Source organism: Nannobrachium achirus (assembly GCF_963921795.1).
Source record: "Nannobrachium achirus genome assembly, chromosome: 15".
Lineage (NCBI taxonomy): Eukaryota > Metazoa > Chordata > Actinopteri > Myctophiformes > Myctophidae > Nannobrachium > Nannobrachium achirus.
In genome coordinates this window covers 58843957-58868605 of record NC_137822.1, presented here as the reverse complement: position 1 = coordinate 58868605, position 24649 = coordinate 58843957, and the positions used below count along the sequence as shown (strand labels likewise).

General features: G+C 43.7%; 2 protein-coding genes across 2 annotated transcripts; one reads left to right on the top strand and one right to left on the bottom strand.

Moving 5' to 3' along the window:
• Positions 1-10203: 10203 nt before the first annotated feature.
• On the bottom strand, positions 10204-11976 carry LOC308299027 (very long-chain specific acyl-CoA dehydrogenase, mitochondrial-like; the record flags this gene model as incomplete). The annotated part of the gene is made up of 1 exon (XM_080742749.1): positions 10204-11976. The coding sequence occupies exon 1, from the start codon at positions 11938-11940 to the stop codon at positions 10204-10206; it is 1737 nt and encodes a 578-aa protein (XP_080598875.1). The 5' UTR covers positions 11941-11976.
• Positions 11977-12658: 682 nt separating this feature from the next.
• Positions 12659-13759, top strand: LOC308299985 (kelch domain-containing protein 3-like; the record flags this gene model as incomplete). The annotated part of the gene is made up of 1 exon (XM_080743752.1): positions 12659-13759. The coding sequence occupies one exon, from the start codon at positions 12659-12661 to the stop codon at positions 13757-13759; it is 1101 nt and encodes a 366-aa protein (XP_080599878.1).
• Positions 13760-24649: the final 10890 nt, after the last annotated feature.

Below are 24649 nucleotides of genomic sequence, written 5' to 3'. Positions count from 1 at the left end.
TCAGGGTAGGCTTTTTTATGGTGAGTACCTTTATGGATCAATTTCATGACCTCTGCAGTAAAAGTAAAACTACTGACCATCCATTTCATGAAGAGGACAAGTAAAAACACTGTCAGGGTTTGTACTACCCCTTATAGAAGATTATCTCCAGGATCACAGGGGATTCTTCCTTAGGAATGTCATTTCCGCCTATAGAAAGTCCTTATATTAAAGGCTGCAGATTCAAAACAGAACCATATTTTTGCATTCTGATTGTTCTGGGATGTAAGGACACTACCTGTAGACCATCTGTGCAAGTATGAGGTAAAAGCAACCTGCAGGTAGAAAATGACAAAGGATTGAATTGGAACCCCATCTTTCAGGGTAGGCGTTTTTTGCCTATGTGGTGAGTCCCTTCATGGATCAATTTCATGACTTTGGCAGTAAAAGTAAAACTCGGGACAGTGCATTTCATGAAGGGGACATCCTAAAGATTTGAAAGAACTATGTCGCGTTTTGTTCTACCCCTTATAGAAGATTATCACCAGACTTACAGGGGAACATTCCTTAGAAATGTAATTTCCGCCTATAGAAAGTCCTTATATAAAAGGCTGCAGATTCAAAACAGAACCATATTTTTGCATTCTGATTGTTCTGGGATGTAAGGACACTACCTGTAGACCATCTGTGCAAGTATGAGGTAAAAACAACCAGCAGGTAGAAAATGACAAAGGATTGACTTGGAACTCCATCTTTCAGGATAGGCGTTTTTTTGCCTATGTGATGAGTCCCTTCATGGATCAATTTCATGATTTTTGCAGTCAAAGTAAAACTTGGGACAATCCATTTCATGAAGGGGACATCCTAAAGATATGAAAAAACTATGTCGCGTTTTGTTCTACCCCGGGTAGGGGTACCTCAAAAACTAAGGCTCTTTTTTAGGGTTTTTTCCTCCTCTAAGAGGGGGGTGTGTGTGTGTGTGTGTGTGTGTGTGTGTGTGTGTGTGTGTGTGTGTGTGTGTGTGCGCGCGCGCGCGTGCGTGTGTGTGCGCACGCGTTTTTTTCTTTCAAAAAACATTTTTTTTCCAAAAAATCTTTTTTCAAGAAACTTTTTTTTTTCAAAAAACTTTTTTTTTCTCAAAAAACTTTTTTTTCTTAAAAAACTTTTTTTTTCTCAAAAAACTTTTTTTTTTTCCTCAAAAAAACTTTTTTTCATCAAAAACACTGCCGCAACATGGCGGTGAAGGCCGCACAGCAGCCTGAACTCTAGACTTTTGCGGTCCGAAGGGCCACAAACTTCTAGTGAAATACAATGCCTTACAAGCAAAAAACTTGAGGCAAAATCAATTACCTTAAGACCACAGGAAGTTTTCTTTCTGTGGCTTTTTTTCTCTAACAACAAAATCACGGTTTGATGAGCCTGACAACAGATTGGACCGCGAGTAGGGACTAGAGTTATATAATTATAATACTGTAGGTCGACGGGACACATGCATGGATTTACAAGACGTTTTCAATCATCTCATCAATAACGCACAGCTGAGCTGTGCACTGCACGCAGTGGACGGGAAAAGGCAGCTACTGTAAGTGATTGCTTTCTATCATATTCTACCAGTCATGTTTGCAGTCTGTATGTCTGCACTAGTCTCTCTCACTCTCTCTCTCTCTCACACACGTTAAGTGTCGGGTGTCTGCAGCAGTAGCCTACAACACTGCATGCTGCAGCTCATTTGTCTGCATAAAAAAAGACTGAGTAACGCTAAAAGAACGAAAGAACGCAGCTGTAGTAACGGTAACTGAGTTACAGAATTGAAAAAAGAATGCGTTAGCGTTGATATGAATTATTATACATAATTCTATGTTTGTGTATGAAGCTCATATGACCATATAAGGACATATTATGAACTGAACTTACAGTATATAGGAGACCACATTTTGGTCGGATACTGTAGGGCTCAGGCTATTAGATTACAGGTCATAGTAACTTTGTTGCCCCGACTGTAATCATGTTTTGATATACTGTGATACTATGATATAAGTCACTAGTGGTGGAAAATTACCAACACTACGTGGCACTGACTTCCTTGTTATGATCTGGGAACCAATCAATAAGTCCCACGATCTCATACTGTCATAACTGTACTCTTTATATACATGTTAAACTTCCATTTTGGGAGAGAGAGATTTAGAAAGCTGCCGCTATGGTACGCTCACTGTTTGTCTCCTCTGTCTGACTCCTCTCAAAATACAGCAATCTATGGACTGTCCTTTGGCTCGTGTCTCTTATTTTGGTTATGGATTTTATCCATAATCCATATTTATTTAACATTAATACCTTACATTTCAATGGTCCATCGAGCGAGGATACTGTTTGTAACATTGGCCGACTGAGGGACGGATAAGTGTTCAGGGCTGTTAGCCATTTAAGGTTCACTTTCTCTCCCCCGGTGGAACAATGTTGCAACACGTATCTGGAACCAGCCAGGAAATCCTACATTTCTGTATTTTCAGACAAAGGTTTTTATTAGACAACAGTGTTATCTGAGTTTTGGATTAATGTGGAACCTGCGTGGACATCCGGGAGCAGCGGACCGTGTTGGACCATCGGACACAAGAGGTTGGATACTCCCCCGGTCCCTGTCTGCACCTGGATCTCTGCGCCTGGCAAATTCCTAAGTTGATTAAGATAAGTACATATTTACTTAGTCCCCATAACGTGTCGTGTCTTTGAATTTTGAATTAACGATGTTAATGTAATGATAATTGATATGATTTGTGAAATATGTTCTCCCTCCGTCGGAGGAATGTTTTGGTTTGACACGCATCGTAAATGAACCCTTATCTGCTATAGATACAGAATGGTCGTAAATCTCTTTGTTTCATCTTACAACGTTTCAGGGTGGAACGCGTACACCTTAAATCTATTTTTATCTATTTATCTGGTTCGTGCTCTCGCTCTCTCATTGTGATGAGGAGACAGAGACAATACTGATTTTCAAACTTTAACTTTTTTCGGTACAGTGGTTTTTGTCATTATTTGTTTGTCTGGACCCTATGAAGGGTCATTATTTGTTTGGCTTATAACCTAGGGCTTGAGCTTTCTAGCCAGCCTGATTAAAACCGTGCTCCTTAGTCAGTTTGTGGTTATGGCTTATCTTGTCAGTCCTCCGTAAGTTCAGTGTCTGTTAGATCAATTTGCGGAATGTTTTGTGGAACAGCGACTCAGGCAGTCGGCTGTTTATTGTTATTTGTAACTGTATCGATTAATCTGTGTTTATTTGGGTCTCTCAGTTTCATGGCTTTGCGCCAAGCCATTGGAAAATGAGAAGCAATATTTTATCTTTGACTATGGACCAGTTCTGTTTTCTGTAATATTAAGTACTTTTAAGACGTTTTAAAATGTCTCTGAGAAATTAAAGTTAAGATTTAAGATTAAGAATAACTAACTCAAATTATTGATGCCTAAATTAATTTAAACTATTGTAACTTTAAGATTTGAGAACCTCCCATAGGACTATGGGTGTGTATTCTGACTGTGTCTCATCTATTTTTCTGATAACTCGATTCTGTGAGAATGAGTTTGCCGTACTGTATGTGTGTGCGAGCAGAAATGTGCGTGTGGGTGCTGCTTCAGTAACCCCCCCCCCCCCCCTCTCTGACTCCCATCTCTGTGAGCATGAGAGTGTGCGCGTGCGTGTGTGTGTGTGCGTGTGTGTCACTCCCTCTTCCCCACTCTTGTGTGAGTGTGTGCGTTTGACTGTCTGCTAGAATACCACCTGCATCTGCCAAGGTCAGATTGTCTGTGTGTGTCTGCTATTTGTTTTGGGAACAAGTGTCTTTGTTTTGACCTTCTTTCTCTCATTTTCAACAACATTCTGATTGTTTACTGTCTGAAGTATTTTGTTTAATTGTTCTGTTCTCTTACTGTTAAAAACTTCATTACCCATAAATCTGTCTGTTTTGGAACGTCATGTTCCCTGGTTACCATAACAATCTTTAAGACCCCATTACTGGGAAGGACACAAGGTCGCTTCTCGTCCTTCAGCGTATTACTTATCACTGACACTGTGCAGCTCTCCCCTGTGCCCACTGCTACTGTACTGTACTGTAGTGTATGATTTAAAGCTCTTTTCATTGATTTAAATAATTTAAATTATTTTATTTAACTTTTACAACTATGGTTGTAAAAAAGGGGGGAGTAAGGAGTAATATATTTTAATTTTGATTTGTTTTCATTCATTTAATTTGGTTTTTCATTGATTTAAGATTTATTTGAAACTTAATTGGAAATATTTCTGTTTCATGGGCTGGACGGAGAGATGGAGAGAGGAATGCAGAGTGTGGAAGGAAGGAATCGGGTCACCGGAAATCAACCACGACTGAGGCGGGGTGCAGACGAACCACCACCTGGACAGGCCAGGACAGTGCATGCCATTCCACCGCAGAGGCACGAGTGATCGTGCCTGGTCGGTGAGTTTCTGTTTGCACTGTTGAAGTTATGCCATGTAGTACAAACGCTACCTGAAGTTCTGAATTAAATTGTTTTGGAAACAGTAAACTGGCCAAAGGTTTCGTCCCCCGTAGGAAACACCTGAAACACCTGAAGAAAGAAGAGACCCAGAAGAACCCACAACAACTGCATGTCCTCCTCCCTCACGTCTCTCCATGCCCCATCATCATCATCATCATCATCATCATCATCATCATCATCATCATCATCATCATCATCATCATCGTCACCACCGTCATCGTCGTCATCATCATCCGATCACTGGACTTATGGACTTTTTAATTAATCTTTTATTTGTTTTCATTCTTTATTCTTTATTTGTTTATTACATTTTAATTCTGTCTTCATTCATCTGTAAAAAACGATGAAATATTGTGTCACATTTCTTTAACTTTAAGGATTTATTACAGTTCCCTTTTTAAAAAAATTATTACAGTCCTTTTTGAAAATTTGAATTTCTAAATATTATTAAAGTCTTCATATTATTATTATTATTATTTCCCTGATAAAATGTTTAATGTGGAGGTCATATGAACCTCATACAAAAATTAAAAGGGTAGATTGATATGAATTATTATACATAATTCTATGTTTGTGTATGAAGCTCATATGACCATATAAGGACATATTATGAACTGAACTTACAGTATATAGGAGACCACATTTTGGTCGGATACTGTAGGGCTCAGGCTATTAGATTACAGGTCATAGTAACTTTGTTGCCCCGACTGTAATCATGTTTTGATATACTGTGATACTATGATATAAGTCAGTAGTGGTGGAAAATTACCAACACTACGTGGCACTGACTTCCTTGTTATGATCTGGGAACCAATCAATAAGTCCCACGATCTTATACTGTCATAACTGTACTCTTTATATACATGTTAAACTTCCATTTTGGGAGAGAGAGATTTAGAAAGCTGCCGCTATGGTACGCTCACTGTTTGTCTCCTCTGTCTGACTCCTCTCAAAATACAGCAATCTATGGACTGTCCTTTGGCTCGTGTCTCTTATTTTGGTTATGGATTTTATCCATAATCCATATTTATTTAAAGTTGTACCATGTAACTTTTTTTATAAAACAAATCTTAAAATTGTCCTAACTGTTAAATCGCTAAAGTTTTAGAACACCCACTCCGTTATTTTCAGCTTCTGAAGCCTTCTCTTTATATGTTTTCTTCTTAGCAGTGACAGGGGCGGGATTTCGCGCCAAAATGACGTAATCTGCATCATCTGTATACGTTGTGTATACGTTGCCCAATCACATCGCCGATCATGCACACATGGTACACTACCGGCCAATCACAGCTTATCTGCTCTGGTCTCCAGGAAGCGCCTCCGCTTGGCTACAGTGTTTACCATGGTGAAGGATTTTAACCTCTTAATCCACAAATCCTGGCCAGAAAATTACGTTCTACCATGCGTTCTACCCCTCCACGGATTACTATCGGTCGCGGTGGTTTGCGGCGCCGCTCCGGTGGTCCGCGGCGGTGGTCCGCGACGACTCCGGCCGAAAAACGGCCGAAAAAAGCAATAGCGCTACTGACCACTAGTTGAGCAACTTACACAGTATAGCTTTAACATTAATAACTTACATTTCAAGCGTACTCGTTACTGAAAAAAAGAACAGCGTTACAGTAACGGATTACTTTGTAACGCGTTAGTCCCAACACTGCTCACCCTACAGTTTTGGTGTCACGCACTTGGGCCATATGTTAAATCAATGTTGTGTTAGGTCGCAGTTTAGTATCAGAACCGACACATCCTGTCAGTACATCAGCGATTCTGTAACACCTCAATGTCTATACTGTAGCTGACCTCAATGCCTATGGCTGACCTGCCCATATATAGAGATCCCTGATGTCATCCTGCCCATCTATGGAGGCTGACCTGCCCATATATGGAGATTAGAGCTGGGATACCCGACCGAAATCCGACGGGACCCGACAAGCCCGACGGGCTCGGGCCCGGGTCGGACGCATTTTCATAATGAATTGTCGGACGTCGATTCGGGTCGGACATATTTTTGATATAGCCTCTGCCTACCTATGACATGCATCATGCACTCTCTCTGATGATGCACGCAGCGTGCAACTCCTGTGTGTGTGTGTGAGTGTGGCACTGTGTGTGTGTGTGTGTGTGTTTGTGTGTGTGTGTGTGTGTGTGTGTGTGTGTGCTGCTCGCGCTAATGCTGCAGCCACGGACGGAGACAACTCTGACCACGGAGAAAAGTCCCACGCTGAGGTAAATGTGCAGCGCGCTGTTGTGGTTTGGAAGTGGCGTGCCTCTGAATGGAGCTTCTAGCTTGTGTTCCACTACTGTCCCTTGCATTGGCATTGGATGTTTATTTTTCTGCGCTGTTGTGTGCAGTCGCAGTGCACTGTGCCAGGCCAGCCTCACAATGCCTCGCATCCGCGACGCATTGTGAGCTTGTAGATCTGCTATTTTCCAGTCGCAGAAATTGCAGTCAGACATCGAGCGCAGCGCACGTTATTATTTTGTATTATTTAATAATCGACATAGCCTGCTATTTGAACACTTTCACAAGCTACAGCGTGGCTTAATATTCACATTAAGGGTAACAAGCAGGCACGCTGCATGCACTGCACATTAGAACAAGTTTGCTAGTGAGTGTAAATCAGTGGCTTCCTCAAAGAAAAATAAACAAGGCGAAAAAGCGTTGAAAACATAAGGTTCGGGCCTCGGCTCGGGTTGGACGCTTTTTCATGATTAATGCTCGGACGTCGACTCGGGTCGGACAGAAAACTGTCGGACACGGGTTCGGAACGGACAGAAAAAATGGGCCCGATCCCAGCTCTAATGGAGATCCCTGATGTCGTCACTGAGATGTCAGGGGAACCACACTAACAGAATCCTTTGTATGCCCATATATGGAGATCCCTGCTGTCATCAATATTAAGCCCATATCTGTGAATACCAATATATTATGTGATATACATGTCAGTCTAACCTATAGACTAACATGACTTCATATGGGAATGCCCATATATGGAGGCCACATCGGCCAAATACAATCCCTTTTATGCCCATATATGGCGATCCCTGTCTGTAGAACCATCCACACTGGTTAGACTGACATGTCTATAGGTTAGAAGAGCCCTTGGGTGTCTTTTCACCCTTAGGCGTCTTACTAGTTTATATTACTTTATTAGTGAATTCATTTTCTCCATTGACTTGAATGGGAAAATGCAAAAAATGTACTTTTCGCCCAAATATTCGGATGACTTCATAGACCACATGAGACTGATACAGTATGTCCATGTGGGCGGGATCTTCATATATGGGCATAAAAGGGACAAGGACAGAATTCATTTCATTCATTCATTCTTTATTAAGTGTGATTCACGTCACTGCAACCACACTTGCAATATCCCAGAATTGCATCTTTCTAGTCTAACAGGCTGTACTGGGGCGGCACAGGTTTTCTTATGTCACCCAAATGGGATATTTGTCAGCCCACCACCTCAAGCTGAACCCATGACGAGCAGGAGCTTCTCTTCTTCCCAGTTAAGTCTTGCCCAATGCAAGATCTCACTATTTCCATAGATTTCCATATAATGCATTGGTGACTTTGGTTCCAACTGCTAAAAACCTTGGTGTGGAACCTCAACAGCCAACTATAATTCAAGGCACACAATTCACCTGTCACCTGGTCCTGTAGGTTCACACTCTATAACATCCATAGAATCGGGCCCTTCGTGTGTTAAACCTCAATCACCTTTCTCTCTCCACATTTGAATGTCATGCTATTTCAATAACACAACCTGTCCCTCTCATCATCATGGTACTCTATTGACCCCCAGGCAGTGACTGGCAATGACTGGTGTCTTGCACGCGCGCCTTTGTGCGCATGCAAGACACCAGTCATGTTGCCATACCTTAGCAACAGGCATGATACATTTATTTTAAGAAGTACATTTTTGCTACGGTTTCTTGGGCTGGATATGGCAGCCTGGAATGGTTGTTCAAGTGCAGCTAAACTTGGCATGTTAGTAAACGTGTCACAATTAAGAATAATAATGCATTGCACCTGTGCAGCTGACCTGTGGAACTTGGGAATATACCATTTTAACCAAATGGGAATGAGAATACAAGTGTGGAGAAATACATTATAATATCTTGTTAAAGTGACCATTTTGTAAAATTTTGCATTAGTTATTTTACTGTAATTTAACAACATAATAACCAGCACAGATAAACAAAGAAACATTCACAGATTTATATTTAAAAGTAACTTTTATTTTCCCTCCTGGACTCAAGGTATGGCAGCTGCATACCCCTGCCATACCCAATCGACCCTGCCCCCAGGGACCCTCTGGACCTTTCTGGAAGAATTGGACTCTTTGATCAGCTTATTCCCTGCTTCTACTGCGGGACTTTAACCTACCGACTGAAGAGAAGTATCTTCCCGTTACGTCCCTCCTGTCTTCCTTTGACCTCTCACTATGCCCTCCCCCCCCCCCCACTCACAAAGCGGGTAATGTACTCGACCTTGTCTTCTCCAGAGCCTGCGCTCCCACTAACCTTTCTGTTACCCCTCTAGAAAACTCCAGTACTTCGTAACTTTTTCCCTCGCCCTCTCTACCCTCCTACCCAAACCAAAACCTCTGACCGTGACCACACGACGTAACCTGACAACCCTAAATCCCACCACTCTCTCGTCCTCTATTCTCTCCTCTCTTCCCACCTCTGATGCTTTCCTCTCCCTCTCTCCTGACGCTGCAACTTCATCCTTTCTCTCATCTATCTCCTCTGCGTCCCTTCATCTCTCTCTGCGGACACGTTTGTCACCAACTTTGAAAAGTTTACATCGGCAGTTCCTTCTCCCATCTCCCCCATAAAACGGCCTCTAACTCACACAATTCTATCCCCAGCATATCATGTCTGTCCTCCTTCTCTCCTCTCTCTCCTGACGAGGTCTTCAAACTAGTAACCTCCTCTAGACCCACCACCTGTCCCCTTGACCCCATCCCTTCTCCAATCTTCCTGTCCATTACACCCGACCTACTCCCCTTCGTAACCTCCATCATTAACACATCTGTACTTCCATCTGCCTTCCAGGCAGCCAGAGTAACGCCACTTCTTAAAAAATCAACCCTTGACTCCTCAGATGTCAAGAAATACAGACCAGTATCACTCCTCTCCTTTCTTTCAAAAACCCTCGAACGTGTTGTCTCTATCCAGCTTTCTCTCCATCTCTCACAGAACAACCAGTTGGGATTTAAACCAGCCCATTCCATGGAAACGGCACTCCTCGCAGTCACTGAAACACTACCCCCTTCTCCGCTCCCTCCACTGGCTCCTGGTTGTGGCCCACACTGAATACAAAACACTGATGCTGGCCTTCAAAGCATCCAAAGGTACAGTTCCTCCATACCTCCAAAACCTGATCAACCCATACAACCCCACCCGTTCACTCAGATCAGCCAACACAGGGATGATGACAAAACCTCGCTAAAAACCCCAGGACAAAAATCCACTTGTCCAGATAGTTTGCCCACCTGGCCCCCAAACTGTGGAATAGACTCACTCCATTGCTTCCGCCATGGCCTAAAAACTAATCTCTTCAGACTCCACCTAGTCCCATAGCACTTGCTGTAGCTCACCTACCCCCCAATGACTGTACATGAAAGCTACGTAGCATTTTCTATTAAAAATAAGAGAGGAGAGGAATACTGAGAACTGATGCGTTCAGAAGCCCAGGGGGTGAGGGGCCACCACTCCTCCGTTGTCCACCATGGCTGTGGAGATGGCCTTCAGGTTCTTGAAGATCTGCATGGACTGACTGGAGTGCAGGGACCTGACGTCTCGTGTGATCCTGTCATGGGCCTCAATGCACCAGGTCTCACATAACATCTTCTCATGCTGTGCTGAAGCGTGGCCTTGACTCAGAGAGTGCGACGCCCTTGACAGGACGACCGCCATGGCATACAGGTCGATGGCACAGTCAGCCACTCTCGTCAACACAAACTGTTCATCAACGATCGCCTTGCCATGTTTGAACAGGAGCTCTTCGATGACAGTTCCAAACTGTGCAATGGCCTTTGACGTCAGTTCGCCACTCTGTGCCAGCTCTGGGTGCACAGATCCCTGCAGTGTCAGACCTGCAGGGATCCCCACCATCCTCTTGGCTCTCTTGCAGAACTCCCCTAACAGCAAACCGACATTTCCAAGAGGGTTCTTCAAGGCCCTCCGTAAGCTCTGCAGCTCATGTCCAGCACTCTGGAAGCCGTTGAGAGCTACAAACAGCCTCAGGATGTCATTGGTGCCCTCGAAGATCCGGAAGATCCTCAGGTCTCTCATCACTCTCTCGATTCCAGCGTCCTTCATGAAGCCCATGCCGCCCATAACCTGGACACACTCGTCAGTCACTGTCCACGCCGCCTCGGAGGCAAAGACCTTGCTGATGGCCGCTTCAAGCTGAAAATCGGTTGCCCCGCTGTCCATGTTGCCACTGATCATGTAGGCCATCGACTCTGTGACGTACTGCAGCATGGCCATGCGGGCCAACTTCTCCTGGACGGCTCCGTAGGTGTGGATCTTGCTCCCAAACTGGATCCTGTTGGCTGCATGCTCCACAGCTTTGGTGATGGCACCCTTCATGGTGCCCGAGAGGGCGGCGGCCATACCGAAGCGCCCGTTGTTCAGAATGTTCATGGCCACCTTGAAGCCTCCGCCTACTTCGCCCAGAACACACTCAGCGGGCACGCGCACATTCTCGAAGTAGACCTCGGCCGTGTTGGACGCCTTGATTCCCATTTTCTTCTCCGGTGGGCCATGTGTGACTCCTCCAAAGCTCCTCTCCACAACAAATGCAGTGATCTTGTCTTTCGTCTCTCCTGTCTCGGGATCCTTCATCGGGGTCTTGGCGAACACTGTGAAGATCTCTGCCAGGCCTCCATTGCTGATCCAGATCTTTCCTCCGTTAAGTGTGAAATACTTCCCGCAGGGGGACTGGACAGCTGTGGTCTTAATAGAGGCGGCGTCCGAGCCACTGGCAGGCTCGGTTAGACAGAAAGCTGCTATGTGCTCTCCCGTGGCCAACTTGGGCAGGTATTTCTCCTTTTGGGTGGGGTTGCCAAAAAGCAGGATGCCTTTGAAGCCAATGGACTGGTGGGCGCCCAGGGTGATGCCAACACCCAGGTCATACATGCCGACGATCTCGACCAATCTGGCATACTGTGTGTTGGTGAGGCCAAGGCCTCCCAGGTCAGCTGGCACCTGCAAGCCAAAGGCCCCCATCTCCTTCAGTCCCTTCATGGTGTGGTCCTCCACCTTCTCCAGGGCATCATTCTTCGCTGCGTCGTTCACCTCCTCAAAGAACTTGCTGACAGGCCCCACCAACTCTCTGAGGATTTGCTCCTGTTCCTCATTCATGACTGAGGGGTAGGGGAATACTTGAGCTGTGGTGATCTGGGCCTTGAACATGTTGACAACAAACGATTTAGATTCCGCACTGGCTTCTTTCTTCACCTTAGAATGGCCGGCATCACTGGCTAGGGCGTAAGGACGAGGACAGACTGCAACCACAGCTTGTCCATGAACCCCGACTGCAGAGCGAATAATGTTTCCAAATAATGAGGAAGACCGGGTCACTTTACGAAGAAGCAGCATGTTTAGTCTTCAACGGCCTTGAAACAGCAATATGGGATTTGTTCATTTTAATATACTGTGCAGTACAGTGATACACGAAAGAAGAAGTTGTCAGATATAACTATGATGTCATCAATATGATGTCAGTCATCTCCATATTTGGACATGTACAGACTGATGGCGTAATGACAATGTCAACGTGACGTTGGTGTAGTGGTTAGTGCAGATGCCCTTCATATGGAAGGTGAGTGGTTCAAACCCTGCCTAAGCCGACGTCAGCAAGGGGAGAAGACGACAGCCAGCCCCATGGCCTCCCCTAAATAACAAGAAATCTTGTGAAATAAAATGTTGTCAACCAATCATCAAGGATGATGATACACGAAAGAAGAAGAATCATTTCCAAATATGATGTCACAGTGATTCTGAAAAAAAAAACAGACACTTGGGTCTGACCCGAATATGAAGTTCATTGTGTGACGTTTGTGCCCCTGTACAAGTATAAGTGCTTGCGAGACATGATCAGTCTACATGGACTCTGTTGCGTTTCACTGAAATGTTGCGTTGGACGGTTCATCTCAAAGGAGCGACGAACATATATCCTGCTGCCGTGGCAGTGAGGAAAAAGGTGTACTCCTTTGGCGGGTACAATACCCTGAATGACTGGCATCAGATTGACGTGCATATCTTCAACACAGTGTCCTTTCGTTGGACTAGGTTACCTCCTGTGACAGCCGGAAGAGAACGTCCCCTTGAGGTCCCCTCCAACTGTGTGTGCCACGCTGCTGTGCTTGTAGAAGACGCCGTCTACATCTGGGGTGGAATATTCAATTTTGAGATAGAGGACAACGATGACAGCGTTACCATTAACGGCTTCAGCTGCAACATCCTTTTTGCCTTCAACATCGACACCCACAGATGGTTCGAGCCCAGTGTTTCCGGGACTGTTCCGACGGCGAGGTTCAGCCACTCTGCATGTGCCTTGGGCAAGGTCATGTATATCTATGGAGGCAGCATCCAGACTGGCATAATTAATGAAGTCTTCAAGCTGGACACCGCCACAATGATCTGGTGTTTCATTGACAACAGAGGCAGACCGGCACATGTCTCGTCATGTCACTCTGCCACCATTATCGGGACAAAGATGTTTATATTCGGGGGTCGAGGGAACAACAGAGAGATCTACAACGACATCAGGGTGTTTGACACGGACACGGAATGCTGGGTGACCCGACCTTCTGTACCCCAGCTTCTCCCAGAAGGAAGCATGTCTCATCCGGAAGGACGCATGTCTCATTCAGCCTTTGCGTACGAGGAAGAGCTTTATATATTCGGTGGCTCCAACTACGGTCAGGAGGAGGTCTTCAATGATCTGTGGAGATTCAACGCAGAGACCTTCACCTGGACAAAGGTCGAGCCTAAGGGCGACGGCCCGTATCTGTTGATCATGTTGAGCTGTTGCATCGTGGGGGATCGCATTGTCCTGTTTGGACGATACAAAGCAATGACCCACGATGATGGCTTGTATATCTTAGACTTACGACCTAGTCTGCAAGCATTATGCAAGCTAGCCGTTATTCAGCACAGCCTGGAGATGTCGGAACTCCCACACAGCATCAGGTGGGAACTGGAAGCCATGACTACCAACAGCAACTGAAAAGATGCCATCCCACTGAAATACATTTGTTTTATTTATTCATTACTTGCACCAGCAGAGCGCGCAATTATGGTAAATCGTTGCTGTCTATGCGGCACCAATTAGGGAGGGAGCAGGGCCTTTAAACTCAACCTGTCTGCCAATGAGGGACCGGCGTTGGCAACAATTAGCCAATGAGGGAGCCAATTGGCTAATTGGCTTCACCCGTCCAATGGAGTTCCACACTGACATCATCATAAATATGACATCAGTCTTGCGTTCCACCCGGCACAGGTATACTGTACAGCTATAGATGAGACATCAGACTGGAGGCAAATCAGGGACAACATGGGGGGATCACTTTAGAGGGAGAAATCAGGGAAGTGTGAAGAGGTCACATGTCATGTCTGTATGTGCTCCACTGAACGCATGTCATTCCCGATGTCAAATATTGCCACCAGGCTTGAAGAAGCGAGGAAACTCTCTATTAGGACTGTAACTCTCGATTGCTGTCTTGGCGATTATTCTGTCCATTGTTATTTTTTTCATATCCTACAATGAAATGAAGAAACCTCTATCTGTCTGAAACCATATTTTCCCCTCAGTGGGTTGGCCAACCCATGATATTTTACCTTTTTTATACAAAGCCAATGCTCATCGTGAACAATGCCTGACTGGGAATGCATGCCTCTTGGTTATGCGACATCCGTTGTACAGCGGGTATTTGGTGCGCTGTCATAGTACTTCATTGATACTATGACATCGTATTGATGACATCATATGCATCCATATAAGAAAGCCTTGGCTTTTGGTATGTCTCCGGGGGGCATAAGGGCATAAAGGATACACAGACAGACAGTCACACTGAGAGATTTGTAGATTTTCGGTTATGGACAACCGCTGGTCGGCGCAACATGCGATAGGCATGCCAAGTCTAAAGTCCATCAGTCGGACGTTCCTCGAGTTATGGCTGAGAAAGTCAGGCACAGATGTTGTTGTGCATTCATATAGATATCAACAAATCGATGTGATAAAAATGTATCACCACCAAAGAGGGGGATATCAAAAGGAGAGGCATAGACCCCCTCCCTCATCCCCCCCCCCCAGCAAATTGAGCCCTAGTGTTCGTGTAAGAATGCATGGGGTGACGAGAACACTTATTGGATTGATCCAAAGGCCTCTCGTGTGGGCGAGCAGAGGGAGAACTCACCTCTCTCACAGACAGGTTTACTATGCCTGATTGCACAAAGACAGGTCGGCTATTAGGATGGATCAATCAGGTGCAGCTGAAACAAATCGTATATCCAAGGCTTCTCTCTCTCTCTCTCTCCCCACCAGTTCCTCTCACTGCACCGTCCCTGCTGTGCTCCATCTTTGCTTTACTAATTTAACCATCTTTCCCACTCGATATACACCGGCTCTCTTTTCTTTGTCTTTTTTTGAGCGGTGGTAAACCGCTCCATAGAGTGGCTGGGTGTGTGTCTGTAGCCTTTTTCCTCAGCGTTTTGCCATAGTAAAACGTGTGTGTGTAGAATAGCCTGTACACATCCTAGACTCAAATCCTAGTCTGAAGACGTTATGCAAGCACGACCACCGCTCACTTCACATTTGGTGTGATTTTTTAAACTCATCGCTCCTTTTCTCTGTACATATAAAACACTGTTCCCCCTCTGGCTTCTCTATTCATTCCCATCCCTCCTAAACCCTATATACATTGTTGACCAGAGTCCCCAGCAATCTATTACTGGGCCCCCTCCATTCTTTGAGCGGTGCTAACTGCTCCTAAATATGGCTTTGTCTGTTTGTCCTGTGTCTGTCTGGACTGCGATAGGTCAATTGGTGTCTGTTGGGTCACATTGGCCAAGCTTTGCGGGGCGCTTAGTGGAATTCACTCATAAATAAGGGTAAAACCTCAGTAAAACTATGCCTGAACCTAACCCAAACCCTAACCTCACTAAAACTATGCCTGAACCTAACCCTAACCCTAACTAAATTCGGACTAATGAGATGTAGGACTAATGAGATTTCGGACTTATGGGCAGTCCCCTAAATGAGCACTGCTCCCTTCACACTGGGTGCAAACCATGCAAGGCACCAACATTCTCTTTGGGAGAAGTTAGGGCTTCCGTGTCTTGCTCAAAAACACTTTGACACTAGCACAGGGGGAGTCAGGGATCGAACTCTGAACCTCCAAAAATAGACTTTATGTACGGCAGCCATATTGGGAAGAAATTGGGCCTCTTCTTTACTTCACAGGTCTCACCAATGATGCTAATGAAAGCTCTGACTGTTCAATTCTGGTCAAACAGAGTCAAGGTTCCGATGTTGGCAAACCGGATACACTCTGCTTCACCAGCAGGGGTTCAAAGTGTGGTCCAGGGACCCTCATGTGGCTGCCAGATACCATTGCCATAGCAAGGGTTAGGGCTAACCCCACCATACCAACTGTGGGGCGGCATAGCTCAGGGGTAGAGAAACCGTTATTAGAGCACGAAGGGTTCCCGAAGGGTTCCCAGTTCGAATCCGGGCTCCCCCTGAGTTAATGTCGAAGGGTCCTTGGGCAAGACTCTGAACCCCACATTGCTCCCGGTGAGTAGGTTGGTGCCTTGCATGGTTTCCTCCGCCACCGGTGTATGAATGTGTGCGTGAATGGGTGAATGTAATGCACAATCTCTGTAAAGCGCTTTGGATAAAAGCGCTATATAAATGCACCATTTACCATTTACCATTGCCTTTAAGAGAAGACTGCGCAACCTGTTATCCCCAGTGCATCCTTGAGCCCACTCCCTCTCGCATGAAAGAGCGATGTTGCCTTGGAATAAAATGAGAATGATACAGAGAACTAGAAATACTGTTCCTACGAAACAGTGCGGGCTCGCTCGGGACTATACTCTGCAGCGTGCTGTCACGTGAAGCTCAACCAATAGTCCAGCTAACACCACTCCCAGATTTTTTTTCCACCAATTGCGCCTCATTGGCTAACGGAACACGATATGCGGCGGAAATAATGACGAAACCATAGTGTTTTCGACTTGGAACTGTCTGCGGCGGAACACACTATATAAATAACGAGGATAGCAGTGTTCTAGCCTTTCAGGCGAGCCCACAATTATCACTCACACTGATTATAGAGAACATTAAATTATTATCATTGTCTTTGAATCGACTATCGTCTTATAAACACAAGTAACACGCCCATGGCAAGTGGGGGCCGTCAGGTCAGAGCTTCTAAGCTTGTCTTTGTTGGCCAACAACCATGGCGTTTTTGAGACGATGCACTGCGGTAACGTCATCCCCCTCTCGCTAGCACAGGCGGACTCTACAGAACGAAGGTTGGCAAAGCGGGTGGTTTTAGAATCTGCAAGACGCTTTCCAAAATGTCTGTTGCTATTTGGGCAACACACATTTTGGAAAGCGTCTTGCAGATTCTAAAACCAACTCCATGCGCAAATAACGGAGTCTGCATAATATATAGTGGGTATGGCGACCCCAAAATACCGTTTAGGGACAGAGCAAGCTGCCTTGCCCGCAGTTTGCTCTAGGGCCCCAGGGGCATCACAAGGGGGGGGGGGGGGGGGAGTGGGCCCTAACTATGCCCCAAGGTGGAGGGGCCCTAATCATTTTATACTTTAGCTATTGAAAAAATAGCAGATCTGCTATTTTTGAAAAGTTGTGAAAATGTGTGTAAATCTTTGAATAGATGTATTTTTTAGCAAACATTTGTAACTGAAATTTTGCTTCATGGGGGGTCCCTGGAACTAAATATTTTGGGTGTCTTTACATAGAAACATAGGTGTTTCAAAAAACCTTGAAGAATTTGAATAGTTAAAGCACAAAATAATGTGTAATAATGCGTTCCCAGTCTAAATGGGTTAAACCCCCTCCCCCATGAAGAACATTCATGGGGGGCCCACAGTGAATACTTGTACCGAGGGCCCAGAATTTGGTGCGACACCCCTGTAGGCCCTATGAATTACATTGCAGTATTGATAATGAATTTTACTTAAGTAAATAAGTACTTTTTTGACCTATGATCTTGATACAAGTAATACATATTACAATATTATTACTTTTTAAAGGAGTGATAATTAAAAGTTCGCCATGTTCCTCACACATGTAAAAAGCCTTGTACTGCCTTGTATCTTCCAGTAATTTTCAGAGACGAAATTGAAAGGCTTAGGTCAGATAGACTTGGTTCAAATATTCCATAGCTATAATTATGTCATAAACCCTAGCATCCCTACTCAAACATTCATAGTTAGTCCACAAGCTCACAATATGTTGTGTTGTCTTGTGACGAGTCTTGAGCTTGTAGATCAGCTATTTTTGGCAAAGTAATTTGTGTAGAGGGAAATTCTAGTGGACCAAGCATAGAGCATTATTCACTTAGTACAATACAGAAAGTGATGATATGATCACAATTATGTATTAAATGAAGGAGAGAAAAAGAAACCTGTAGACATCTTAAGTAAATAACCACTGAGTAGCATTTGAATTATTCAATATTTACAAGCCACATCTCATTAGCGCTGCATTCATTTACTATCTGAAAGGTCATTTGCTACGCTGTGTGACATAATAGTCCTTAGCTCCACGAAGGATAAGATCCATGTTTCAAACCAGAGAATACAACACATTTGAGTGAGTGAATTCTTGAATTAAAGCCACATTGAAATGCTTTGCAATGAATTGTAATGCAATAAATACAAAATGCAGGTATTAGCGTTCTCTTTTTTCCTGGTTTGTTCCATTGGTTCGTAAACCTGGATTAGCCAGGGGAAGTAGCTACAGTATTTAGAATCAGTGGTGGAAGAAGTAGCACTAGATTTAAGAGAAGAGAAGTACAAGTATCAATACCACAATGTAAATATACTCTACAGCAGGTGTCTTCAACAGGGGGTCCGGGATCCCTAGGGGGTCCTCAATATTACTACAGGGCGTCCTCCAAATCTTTCAATGCATTTTATATCAACAACTTGAACCCTAGTGTCCATATTCTGAGAACTGTGGCCGAACATAGACGATCTACAAGCTCACAACGCAAAGAGGTTTGGTGTAGAGGGGAAAAAGAGCACACTACGTACAGAGTGAAAGGTCAAGTTTATTAAGTATTAATGGTTCAAGTGGTCAAATATGAAAACACAAATTGACATGAATCCAAAATACACTGATGATTGTGCTATCAAACGATGAAACTATATGGAATCTATGAAAAGGTTGTGGGGGTCCCTGCTTCATCTCTCTCTCAACTAAGGGGTCCTTGGCCTGAAAACGTTGAAGACACCTGTTCTACAGGTAAAGGTTCAGTGTTCTGAATTAGCCCTTCGCTATGCCCCTCCTAAAGCCGTCCTTGTCCAATGCCAAGTTAGCAACAGGTTACTAACGCAGCTGACTTGGCAAGCTGCCATGGCGGCGCGCATCGCTGTACCGCGAGTCTGGCTGCTAGATAGAGATGGGATTTATGGTTCTCTGAAGTGAACCGGATCTCTGAGATCCGTTCCTTTCAAAGAGCCGTTCAAAAGACTGCCTCATTTTAGTTACTGGTTACTTTGTAGATTTTGATTATGATTGTAAATCACTTCCACCCAAATAGGCCTATACATTTTTGCCATTGGACACATTTCTGGCATTTGAAAATAGGTGATCTACAAGCTCACAATGTGTCACGTTGCAATGCATTGTGAGCTTGTAGATCAGCTATTTGCAAATGATTTTTCTACATTTTACTCATTGGAAAACCTGTGAAACAGGACATTCTGCATAATGAGTAGGCCTACGTTCTAATATTGGTAGGCTACTTTAAGTACATTTTGATACCAATACTATTTTACTTTTACTCAAGTACATTAATAACATTCCAAACTTGATTGCAGATATGTTTACCTAAGTAAAGAAATGTATTACTTTTCCCAACACTGTTCATTAGAAAGGAACGGCTCCCTACTGTGAACCGAATCATATCGTTCATTTCAAAGAGCCGTTCAAAAGACTCAATTCGTTCGCGAACGTCCCACCCACTCGCTTCCGTGTCACAAACACTGAAACAAAAACAGAACGGATTGCACTGACCTACACAAACCCACAGGAATAATTTAGGAGCACTTCATGAGAAAATATAACTGGTAACACTTGTGTACTGTATGTTAATCTGACTTTAGTATAGGCTATTGTTTTCTTCCTAGACGTGCGTTTGAGGCAGGTTAGTCTGCAGCTGGGTGCTATTGCTGCACGCCGCCATGGCAGCTTGCCAAGGCACCCGCCTTAGTAACCTGTCGCTAAACGTGGCATTGGGCAAGCACGGGTTTAGGAGGGGCATAGCGAAGGGCTAATTGACTTGAGTAAAAGTACAAAAGTGTTGCCATGAAAATGTGTGTTCCATCCATCCAATCCATCTTCAACCGCTTATCCAGAGTCGGGTCGCGGGGGCAGCAGCTCCAGCAGAGAGCTCCAAACTTCTCCTTCTCCTCTCCAGAGCAACATTATAGCAACTTCCTCCTGGGGTATCCCGAGGCGTTCCCAGGCCAGTTTGGAGATGGAATCCCTCCATCTGGCCCTCGGTCGGCTCTGGAGTCTTTTCCCAGTGGGACATGCGTTCAATATGTTTTATTGTGGAGTAACAGTTAAAAATATTTAGTATCATATTTAGTAAACGTATTGAACAGCATATAAATACTGAACCAAAGTAAAAATACCTCGAATTAGTCTATATTAAGGATAAGTGGGATAAAGAACTGAGAATTACTATAAATGGGAATGAGTGGAATCAGAGTTTCAAAGACATTTTTTACTTCTCAAGATCACCTTTTTGGCAGGAATATGCCTGGAAAATCAATATAAGGTACTTCCAAACACCTCTGTCAATATCTAAGTACCACTCAAACTCTGGTTGCTGGAGGGAATGTGGGGAGAGCTATGCGGATCACACCCATATTTTTTTCACATGTCCCAAAATACAAACTTTCTGGTCAAGAGTGATACAAATAATAGAACAAATATTTGGGAGAGTTTTAAATTTACAAAACCACAATATACTTCTGGGAACACGTCCCCAAAGTCTGCAGAGCAGAGATCTATATCTCTTTTGGATTTTGAGAATTACAGCACTCAAACAAATATCAAGGGGTTGGAAAAGTTTGGAACCTCCCAGGGTGGATATATGGTTGGAAAAAATGGAGGACATGTACTCTATGGAGAAGGTGACAAAAAAATGGTAAGGAAAATGTATTTGAAAAAAGGTGGGCCTCCTATCTTTTAAATAAGGATAACATGCCCACATAACCCTCCCTTTTTGTTCTGTCCATTTTTTCTATATTTTTGTTCAAACCAAAAGTATTTCAGACACAAACATCAAACAAAAAAAGCCTCTTTATTTTATTTTATGTATTTTTTCATTTTTTATGATTGTTGTTATGTAGGTGATGGGTTTTTTACACGTGTTAAAAAAACAATGGGTCAAAATGTCTACAAAGGGACATGACATGTAAAAAGAATGTATATATATATGAACAAGGACAATGAAATTATCATGTTGACTGCCTCAATAAAGTATAAAAAAAAAAAGTAAAAATACCTCAAAATTGTACTGAAACACCATACTTGAGTGCATGTGCTTAGTTACTTTACACCGCTGCCACTTGCAGCACCTGAACTAATTTAATCTATTAATCTTATCTAATCTTATCGCATCTTATCTTATCAATCATGCATGCTGAATTATTAACACAAAACACATTAGCATATACCGCCAGGAATAAAATTAACGATTACTGATAGCGTTTATGTGTTATTTACATACTTGCCTCAGGCCGATCACACATAGACTCTCATAACCCAGCACAGTCCAAATTACACACATAATCTTTCATAGAAATCTAAATGCAAATCTCCTTGTTACATGCAAATGAAGAATAATCACCGATTAGCCCCGGGTAGCCCTACTTCCGCACTGCTCACGCACTAACCCAGTGCTTTTCAAACTTTGTTTTAAGCCCAACGCACACTAAAGGGCAAGTTGAAATCTCAAGGCACATCTGTATTCATGTCCATGCAAAAATACCCTCTGTAACACTATTATCACTATTTATTTTAATGACTACTGCCAAATAACACATTTAAACATTTAAGCCCAGTTTACTAGTATATTATAGGGTTTTAACCATACAAAGATAATACATACAAAACAACATACAAAACACACTACTACAGGGGTCTTCAACAGGGGGTCCGGGACCCCTAGGGGGTCCTCAGAGTTACTACAGGGCCAAATCCTTGTGTGACTTTTTTTATATTAACCTCTTGAACCCTGGCTTCCATATTCAGAGAACTTTAGCCAAAAATAGCAGATCTACAAGCTCACAACGCCTCGCGCTGCGAGGCGTTGTGAGCTTGTAGATCGGCTGTTTCAGTTAAAAGGTTTGGTGTAGAGGGGAAAAAGAGCAGACTAAGTACAGAGTGAAAGGTCGAGTTTATTAAGTATACACGGTTCAAGTGGTTAAATATCTGAAAACACACATTGACATGAATCCAAAATACGATCATGATTGTGCTGTCAAACAATGAAACTACCATTATGGAATCTATGAACAGGGTCCCTGCTTCATCTCTCTCTCAACTAAGGGGTCCTTGGCCTGAAAACTTTGAAGACCCCTGCACTACTATATTGTACAGATCTTTTTCAATGTTGAACAATTTCAACTCTATGACAAAGGAATTTTTTTGAGGCAACATGATGTAATCAGCAGTTGTGGATAAAGTACTCACATTTGTTACTTAAAGGGGCACTCCACCACTTTTCAACCTATGTTCATATAATTGGTCCTCACTCAAAAATAGCTTTTCTTTTTTTTTTTCTCAGAGGAGGGCTGTGGGCAGGTCAGAAACCCATCGTCTTGTGACATCATCGATTGCCAATCCAGCTTATAGAAACTGCAGGCTTTCTATTCCTGAAAAGTTGCAATTTTAAAGTGGAAGCCATTGTTCTTGCGATAATAAAAATCGAAATCAAAAATATTGATGATGTCAAAAGACGATGGATTCTGAACTTCCCACAGCTCTCCTAGGAGACTTGGACTGAGTAGAATTTTTTTTTTGATATTTTATCATGAACATTAGTGAGGACCTATTATATGAAGACAGGTTGAAAAGTGGTGAACTACTCCTTAAGTAAAAAGTATCAATACTGCAATACAGTGTTAGGCTGCGGTCATACCAAAGTATACCTATGAGAGTGGATTCCCCATTCATGCCAGTAGAGGATTTCTGCGTGCAGCGCAGACCTTGCGTTCTATGCTGGAGCAGATAAATTCTCCGGTTTCCCCCTCTGTCCAATCGGGTGAGACGAAAGGTGGATACATGGAGGGTATTGGAAGTGACTGACAGGTGTGTCACTGGCTCTGGGACAGAATGCGCTCTCTGCGTGTTTAGTCAGCCGCGCACAAAAAGAGTTTAACCGCTGGCAAACATACTTTGTTGTGACCGCAGCCTAACACCTCATCCGCACTGCACGCGAGCGAGCGTCACAACGCGAAATACTGTCCGCATATGGAGCGTCGGCCATTGCGTTGCGACGTAGCCTGAACCTGAACCTGAATAAATAATAATATAAAGTGTTTGGGGGGCGGGACATGGCCATTTACCTCAATGGACGTCGCCGCGAAACCTCGCTCAAATAGAGGCTCCGCGAGCGAAAACAGGAGGGGTGGACGACGTCGCGGCACGACGCGTTGTCTCTCGCGGTAGGTCAGGGCGTCCCCATTGAAACAAATGTATTTTAATGAGATTTCATCGCTCGCGTCGTGTCGCTCGCGTCGCATCGCTCGCGTCGCATCGTGGGCAATGCACTTCAATGGGAATGGCGTGGATTTATGTTCTTGTGCAGCTTTCAGCATGCCGCGCAGACCTTGCGTTTATGTTTGAAGAACAGTTTTTCCCCTCTATCCACGATTTGCAGATTTCTCCAAAAATCTGCTCCATTCCCATTGAAATGCATTGGCAGAATCAGCTGGCCAACATACTTTGGTGTGACCGTGCTCTTACAAGTAAAAGATCGGAATTCAAAATGTACTTGAGTAAAAGTACAACGTGTTTGCATCAAAACATACTCAAAGTACCAGTAGAAAGTACTCGTTATGCAGAATGTCCTATTTGAAGTTTTCAAATTTATAAAAATCATTTGAAAATAGATGATCTACAAGCTCACATGTGTCGCGATGCGAACGAAATGTACTGCACATAGCTAGGGTTGAAGTGGTTAATGTAAGCTTTGTAATAATAATCCAAATCTACTAAGTAACTAACGTTTTCAAATAAATGTAGTGGAGTAAAAGTACAATATTTGGATCCGAGATGTGGTGGAGTAGAAGTAAAAGTATTGGAAATTGAAAATACTCAAGTAAAGTACAAATACCTCAAAATTGCACTTAGTTGCACCACTTGTAATCCGTTTCTTGGTGTGGGGCTTTATTATAATCCCATTGTGTATTCTAATGACTGGGAGAAGAAGCCAGATAGGGAGACACTTACATAAACAATTTCCCCCCAGAATCATCCAGTACTGCGGTATCGATCCGGCAAATCCAAGATTGTCATGCAATCTGCCCCCGCTAACCCTGCACAGTGGCATCAGTTCAGAAAAAGCTAAGGTATGGCAACATGACTGGTGTCTTGCACGCGCGTAGTCATTTTGCCATACCTTAGCAACAGGCATGATACATTTATTTTAAGAAGTACATTCTATTTATCCCCCCGTTTCTACGGTTTCTTGGGCTGGATATGGCAGCCTGGAACGTTTTTTTCTTTTTTTTTTTAAGTGCAGCTAAACTTGGCATGTTAGTAAACGTGCCACAATTAACAATAATGAATTTCACCTGTGCAGCTGACCTGCGGAACCTGGAAATATACCATTCTGTCAAG